This window comes from Cicer arietinum, chromosome 4 (assembly GCF_000331145.2).
Source record: "Cicer arietinum cultivar CDC Frontier isolate Library 1 chromosome 4, Cicar.CDCFrontier_v2.0, whole genome shotgun sequence".
Taxonomy (NCBI): Eukaryota; Viridiplantae; Streptophyta; class Magnoliopsida; order Fabales; family Fabaceae; genus Cicer; species Cicer arietinum.
In genome coordinates this window covers 12,187,415-12,195,884 of record NC_021163.2, presented here as the reverse complement: position 1 = coordinate 12,195,884, position 8,470 = coordinate 12,187,415, and the positions used below count along the sequence as shown (strand labels likewise).

The window sequence follows — 8,470 nt, the reverse complement described above, 5'->3', positions numbered from 1 at the left end:
CTGCTGAACAGCCAGAAAGCAAAGCCAAAATAACATATATATATATATAGTAGGTATTATAAATTTCATTCAAATCATCATATAATATAATATAAGCAGTTAACCTAAACTACAATTATAAAGAAATAAATAAATAAAGTTAACCTATACTGCAAGACATATATGCAACAGGGTAACCACCCTATAATATATTAAAATAAATTAAATATCAATTATAAGTATACAAAAATATATAAAATACACAATAACTAAAATTAAAATAAAATGATATAAAGAATACAATAAATGTAAAGACATTTTAACGCATTAAAAAAAAAACAGATGTTACAGAGTAACGCTCTGAACTCTAGTATCTTTTAAAGAATAACTATACCTTGCGTGCCTTTCCCAATCCTTTTGGTAGAAGGTCGGCAATAATGGCTTCCCAAATCTTTTGCCCTTTGAAGTGCAGCGTGGTTGTCTGATTTCATCTCACAAATACGAAGAGTAGTAATTCAGTAAAGTTGAATTTAGAACTACAAAAGTAGTACTAATACGATTATGAAAAACGTTAAACACTTTAACCTGAAGTTAATTCCCCCAATCCTGATTCATTTTAATGTAATATTTTTTAATCAATCATTTTAATTAATGTAATATATTTGATTGAATTTTCTTTTCCAAAACCAATATTCATTTTAGTACCTAAAAAATCTATAACAGTGAAAAATTGTAAGAGAAATATTGTATTAGTATAAAATATATAGTATTAATTATTGGAACACAAAATAGAATATAAAACAATACTATATAAAATACACCGAGAGTTATGTTTTGTTTTTTATAAATTGTAAAAGTATTAAATTAGTGTCCCATCTTATTTTAAATTTTGTGTTCCAACAACTCTTACATAGAAATATTGCATTTTCAAGATTTTATTAACTGGGAGAGGCATCGTAAAAATTACCCCATTATGGTAAACGCTGTCTCCAGAAAATGAAGCTCCATCGCAATACCTCAGCTTCACCCGGTTCCAATTGTAAAAATCTGGTACATGAGTCACAGACAAATGCAAAAAATTAATAATAAAAAAACCCACACATTCAAAAAGATAAAGACCAAGCTGACACAGAAAGAAAAAAAAAACACTTTATAACTAATTTTTAACAGAGTGAATATAGGTTCTTAGTTTTTATGACCACATCAAGATTTGTAAGAATTGAATCTTTTAAAGTGAGCCGGAGAAAAAGTGAGAAATTGTGTTTTTTTTCCTTTTGAGCATGGTTGCCGGTTGGATTCACTAATACTTCATTGAAGTCACGGTACACCATTTCGATTTTGACATAAACTAAACTTTTAAAATTTCAACATAATTACAGTATCTAGTTTCATCAAAGTTGCTGACAAGGTTAAGGCTTTAAAATAGTTTATATACAGCAGCACATCTCATCAAACTCTAGTAATATCTGAATTAGCAAAGCATATTAGGTATCAAATACATTATTAATTAAAAAATGTCAACAATAGATATTGATATTATTTATATGCGTAATAATTTTGGGATTGAAAATATATTAATATTTTAATTAGCTCTTTTGAATTATTTGAAGTAGATAAATGTTGTTTTTTAATTGCATGAAAAGAAACAAAGCATGGGTCACAGATCTATGCAAAAGGATTTTTTTGAGTTCGCGTGATGCTCACATTAGTACATTACCCTATAGAGTCAAAGTGATTTATATTATAAATAAGTATGTCAACCGACAGCTGAGCTAGAAATGATGATTGGGGAGCGGTGATGTTGAGATGAACAAATGTGCAAATGAAGATAAATAATTAATGAAAATTGACCTGCAGTGTACACCTTATAGCATCTACAATCAAATGTTTCGCCTAACAAGCACAATTGAAAATAAACACTTCCACCTTAGAGTAAAATAATTGGATGTCTATAGAGAATTGTGGTGATTGAAACACCTTTCTTTTCTTTATTTTTTAATAGATTTTACATAATTAATTATAATAAAATAAATAAATATTATTGAGGCGCTAAATAAAAAAGAATAATACTTGTTAAAGACTACGATTAAAAAATTATAAAATAAATTACTTGTCCACAGATTTTATTTAAACACTCCAATCAGAGAGTTCTGTTGTGTATATTTTAAAGGGAAAATGTATGATTGAAGAGCGGGAATGGTAATATTTGTCATCTCACGGTCACATGTCAAAATGGGAGCATACAAGATTCAAGATTCGAAGGTTTTATGAAAAACAGAGGTAGCAATCTAGGCAACAACAAGAGCACGTGAAAGGGAATCTGGAGGAACATGAGCGCTAGTAATTGTGAACTTGTGTGGAGTCATTGGACACGGTTGGGCTTACCTATTTGTCAGCGAACCATTGATTGATTATAAAATCAATCAAATAACAGCTGTGTTGCAAGGACCATTGCGACAGCAAAGATGCAATGTGAGAATTAAGCAAAGAGCATATCCAATAGTATAATTTTAAAGATTTCATCTTTCGTTTAGTTTAACATGTACTACTGTCATATTTGTACACAAAAAATTGAGATTGTACGTTGAACACAAGGTAAAATACATTATGAGTTAGGGTTTTTTTCTTCATCATCATCACCCAAGCTAATAGTAAATATGAATTGTTGGAAATGATGATATTTTTAATAGAAGTTTATTGAAAATAATGATGACATTTATGAGAACTAATGTTCTTGTGAATTGAAAAAAAATGAAGAAGTCCTATATACGAAGGATATGACACACTAGTAGAGTATATAAAGTGGGGGTATGGTATTTGGGGCGTGCCCCAAGGGGTACCCCAATTTTGTGAAGGAGGGAGAACGCAAGCAAAATTGACCACCACACACGGGTAAGTTACCGCCCGACCCGACCTTGGCTTTTGGCTTTGTATTAATTTTTAACATATGAAGATCAAAAACCTGAGTCTGAGGGCACATATTGTGGTCAAACAAAACGTGGCACACGTTTTATTGGTCAAACAAATCGTGACACACGTTTCTGTGGTCAAATCTTAAATATCAGAGCACACATTTAGTGAATCAGATCTAATGGATTGCACATTTCTCTCTGATCCAGTTATGAATTTCATCTATAAATACAGTTTTCTCCTCGGTTGAAAAAGTATACCAAAGTATTACGACTGGTAGTCATTATACTGTCATATTGTTGGTGTAATTCTAGAACGGTTTTCTATAGTGCAGTAGAACTCTGATACAGTCATCTGAGTTGTTTTATCTTAGGGACTTTGTGGTTGATAGTTTGTTTTGCACCTTTTGGGCAGTGCCTCAAAACGTCTTACAGATAACGGAATAAGAGAGCGACCTAGTCCGCGACTCAAATCAGTAATATTGTCAGTGGCATAAATTGTTTTTTCAAAGTTTTTGAAATTCAAAAATAACAATAAACAATCAAAACAGTACAATTATTATTTGTTTTGTGCTAGAATTTGTCTTCAAAAATCAATTAGAATATTTGTACGTAGATCAATTCAAATTTACGATACTTAACTTTTTATTTAATGAGAGATTTCATCACTAAATTATTTAACTTATAAAATAGTAAAATGTATTTAAATACAAATTGTAGATATAATATTTGCATTTATGTAATGTTTATCGTATTTATATATTGGACAATATTATTATTATTGTTTTCATAAAAATATGTTTTTTTAATATAATATTAGATTTTATTAAATAAAATATGTGATTCATTTAATTTTAGAAAAAAGTTGGATTGATCGACTCCATTCACATTTTTAAATGGATAGGTTGAATTCAATCCATTAAAATTTATATTATATATGGGATGAAGTTATAGTTTGCCACTCTCAATGGCACACTAAAATAATATTTTATTGTTAAGAAACGTCTTTAAAATAAAATGTAATTTCGATCACTTATAAGCTCATTATATATTTAATTTTTAATAATATACATATTTTTTCACAGTATTTTTTAATTGGATATGTTAAATGAAACAAATAGTAAATAATAACCACAAATTAATTTTATATAAACTTTTTTTATGATGTAACCTATACCATGCACTTTTCCCATCCGAAAAAAGGTGGAGCTTGTTCTAAGATGTGGATGCAGTCATCTAAAATTTTAGAAAATTCATTTTATATACAAATATAATATGGGGAATCTTATAATACACCAAACACACGACATTTGTAGATTTATTTTTCTGACAGTCAATATCAATTATATATTTTGTTTATCTCTAATAAATTCAAGTAAATGGAGCTAGTAATTATCATAATTCTCAAATGAAAGAAGAATAAAATTAAGCAAATACTAAGTATTAATTTACCTGGATTAAGGTGTACATTGTTGCTTAAAATGCCATTGAAGGGCTCTAACTTGGTCATGTAACGTGTTGAACCCCTGCGAGTTTGTGCTCTCTCCAAGCATGATCGCAAGTCATTGCACCACCCACCTCCCTGGCAACCATAAATTGGTGGACATATTAATTAACTATTAATTTATTTATGAATGCAGACCCAAAAGGGTTACTTCGATTGAGATTTGGGCTACCACTAACTAACTGAAATATTAGTAGTAACTAGTTGTTGTGTCATCCACATTGCAATTCATTCATCATTTCAGATTTCAATAATATTGTCTTTGCTTGGTTTCAAAGTTTTATATTTTTCGACGTCATGATACTATATATGGGTCAACAGGAACATTCCTTTCTACTTTCTATCTTTCTGTTTACGTAATTGAAGCACATAATTTATGAAAGCATGGCACGGGCATCGATTCCCTTCCGTTGGAAATCCATACACTCATATAAGCACATAATGGAAAAAAATTTATACACTGTAAATCATTCATAAGACTTTTATATATACATATCCCTTTTTTAAAAAAATTTCCTTAATGGCCCTACGTTAAAAATTATTTCTCTAAATATTTTACTTATATTTAATAGGAAGTCCTTCTATGGAGAAATGAGTAATATTAATTAGGCTTCCCCAAGAAACAACTTTCTATTGAGTTTCAAAAAAAAAATATTACTCGGTTAGAAATCATTTTTTCAAGTAACGAGATCGCTTCTCCAAAAAAACGACCTCCTATTAACAAAAAATGACTTTTAAGAAAATAATTTTCAAAAGTAGGGCAATTAAGGAAATTTTTTTTTAAAAATAGAATATATATACAAAATCCCATTCATAATCATAATAGCTAAATCTCAAAAAATATATAATTTTTATAATATTAATTAGTCACCATAATCAAACTAAAAACATGATAATATATGAAATTTTGATCCAAACTAAAAACATGACGATATATAGAATTTTGATCCAAACTAAAAACATTACATGTCATTTTTTTTATAAGATGACATCATATGCCACTTGTTGCAGATTTTTATCACGATTATCAACCATGTTATTTGAAAGAAAGAAAAACTCAATTAATCATAATACTAGTTTAGAAAGAAAAAAATTGTAAATAAGTAAATTAACAGTTGAAATAAATATATTTAATTTAATCATGGATTAAAAAAGAGTATATTAAAAATCACATTAAAAGAAATTTAATAAATAACAATACATGGAAACTATAAAGTCTTTTATAAAAAGTAGCTTAATAATATTGTTAATAAATGAAAATACTTATATGTTGCAGATTTTAATCATGATAATCAACCATGTAGTTATTTGAAGAAAAAAACTCAATTAATCATAACACTAGTTTAGAAAGAAAAAAACTGTAAATAAGTAAATTAACAGTTGAAATAAATATATTTAATTTAATCATGGATTAAAAAATAGTATATTAAAAATCACATTAAATTTTTTTTAATAAATAACAATACATGGAAACTATAAAGTCTTTTATAAAAAAATAGCTTAATAATATTGTTAATAAATTAAAATACTTATATGTTTTACGATTCTAAAATCATTGAGTAAAAAAAAATTAAACCCATTAAAAATAATGGTTTAAAATTCGAAAGATGTCGAGTAAAAAAATAATAATAATAAACCCATTAAATGTATTATGAAATTTATTTTTGAGGAACATATAGAAAGGTTTCACTTTCTCAAAAATATAATCAAGAATTAAGAAATAATTTTCAAATCATAACAAAGAACTATTAATTATTTAAAATTAAGATCCCCGAAACTTCAATATATATAGAATTCCAAATATAACATATATATAGTAAAATATAATTTCCTTACTTCTTACCGTCAAAAAGTAGAAAACTTTCTTACTTCTAATCACATAGATACTTTCTATCAAATAATCACCTACTTTTATTTATATTTTATTACAAATTTAATAATTCTATAAATATTTTATATAATAAAAAAAATAATACAGGACAAATAACAAGAAATGACTAAATACATATTTAAAACATTTTTATATTGAAAATTGATATTGATTTAGAGAAAATGAATTAAATATCACAAGTGAAAATCAATACTAAAATTAACAAGAACTATTACTTTATCGATAATAGTTATAATAAAACGGTTTATATAGTTAATAGTTATAGCACGCAAAAGAGAAAGAAAATAGAACGACTGCGTTATTATTAGAAATATTTAGCTCAAAACTCTAGCCGGGGACGACAGGAAGACACTTATCGTATATCATTTCCAAACCAACCAATCACATCACCCTTTAACCCCACAACCCAAAATAACACTGCCACCACTTTTTCAAAACAAAGTCACACTTCCGTAACTTTTTCACACACCATATATACTTTTATCTTTTTATTAACATCATAATCAAGTTTTTTTTGGCAAATAACACCATAATCAATCTTACAAATGCAAATAACTCGTGTACATGAGCTTAGATAAGCCAGATATTCACTCATTGATTAAAATCGACCTTTTAATAAAATGAACTGCAATGCCTCTACTGTAAGCGTATTTTATTTTAATCGCAATAGTCATTAAAACTTTGACTAATATATCGTTTTAAATTGATTTTTCAATAATGAAAAACAAGCTAGAGAAATTTGAGTGTACCTCGAATTGTAGAAGCCAATTGTCTTGTCCCGTTCCAAATCCTCTGTGCAAATGATACGCAGGTAAACTCCCGTCCAAACAAACTACAGTACAAATTAATTTAATTACAACACTCCAAAGTTTATTAAATAACTAATAATAAAACGAAAGAAGATAATAAATAAATAAATAAAGTTAAAATTGAACTTACGAGCACCGGTATCACGTGCTTTTGGAACGAGCGTCATGTCCACCCGAAGCCCCTGTGAGTTAACGCGCCATGGCTCCACCGTGATTAGACACAGTAATGCGAAAGCCACGGCGAAGTTCATCGTTGCAGAAAACAATGGAATCATGATTTTTCCACTTGATTTCTTCAATTCTCTCGAGACACAAGAAAAATGAGAAAATGAGATCTATTTATAAGCTTTGCGGTCTCACTCTCACTTTGAAGGTTATTTGACTTGACTTGACTTGGTTTTAAAATGCAGAAGAAAAATGAATAAAAAATTCGCGATGGAGTTTGAACGAATCGGAAACGGAAATGGAAATCGACGCCTCATTTATTGCTTAGATAGAATGTGGAACGGAACGGAATACATATGAATTTAGCTGAGAAGGAAAATGTATTAATATGGTAATCGCAATAAATAAATTACTAATAATCAATATCAATAAAAAGTAGAAAGAGAGGGAAACGTGAAATCAAGGAATGAAATGGGAGAATCTGTGTTTGTAGAGTTCAGAATTTGCGGTTACCAGATGGTTAAGAAAAATAGTAATAAGGGTGCGTCAGTGCGCGGTGTCGTATTGAGAAGGAAGTGTATTATTAATAATGGAAAAAAATGGATGAGAACAAAATTGGGAAGGAAAAGTCTGAGTTTGAGTGTGTGTTTGGAATGGACCCACCACGTAACTGAATATGGATTAAGATGCCAACCACAACTAAACCCATCTTGCAATGGTGGGGTTTGGTTGTTGCTATCGTTGAACTCAAGTTATGGCTAACTCTTGGTTTTTCGTGTTTTGTTCGTTAGAGTTAACCACTATCCCCTACTTTCTTTATTGACATTTCTATAAAAGTATTTAATTTTTGAGTTTTTATATTGACTGTGAAGTACAACTATCTTTAAAAATATTTAATTTAAATATATTTATTTTTAAAAGTAAATAAATATAAGTGATTGTAGTGTGATAACAATATAAAATATATTATGCAAATTAAATTCTAACAAAAATATTAATATATAATTTTTTTTTAAATAAAATAATATATGATTCAGATACTTCAAATTTTTTAACATTCATTTAATACTTTACTTTTTTCTATCTTTCTATTCACGATACCATATATATCACATATTTCATATTATCATTTCTATTCTTTTCCCTCTCTCTAAAGGTATAAAGTGAATGTATATGTGTCTAAATAATATTTTTTATAAAATTAATAAAAATA

The 8,470-nt window shown here is 28.0% G+C and overlaps 1 protein-coding gene across 1 annotated transcript in view; it reads right to left on the bottom strand.

Annotated features, from left to right (window-relative positions):
- The window catches only part of LOC101494057 (pectin acetylesterase 9), a 10,287-nt gene extending 2,321 nt beyond the window's left edge, over positions 1-7,966 (bottom strand). Inside the window, exons 1-7 of the mRNA XM_073366976.1 lie at positions 7,952-7,966; positions 7,223-7,427; positions 7,033-7,115; positions 4,341-4,470; positions 947-1,026; positions 375-460; positions 3-26 (exon numbers count right to left, since the gene is read on the bottom strand). Of these exons, the coding sequence (XP_073223077.1) occupies positions 3-26; positions 375-460; positions 947-1,026; positions 4,341-4,470; positions 7,033-7,115; positions 7,223-7,427; positions 7,952-7,966 (623 nt within the window). The remainder of the gene's footprint in view (positions 1-2; positions 27-374; positions 461-946; positions 1,027-4,340; positions 4,471-7,032; positions 7,116-7,222; positions 7,428-7,951) is intronic.
- Positions 7,967-8,470: the final 504 nt, after the last annotated feature.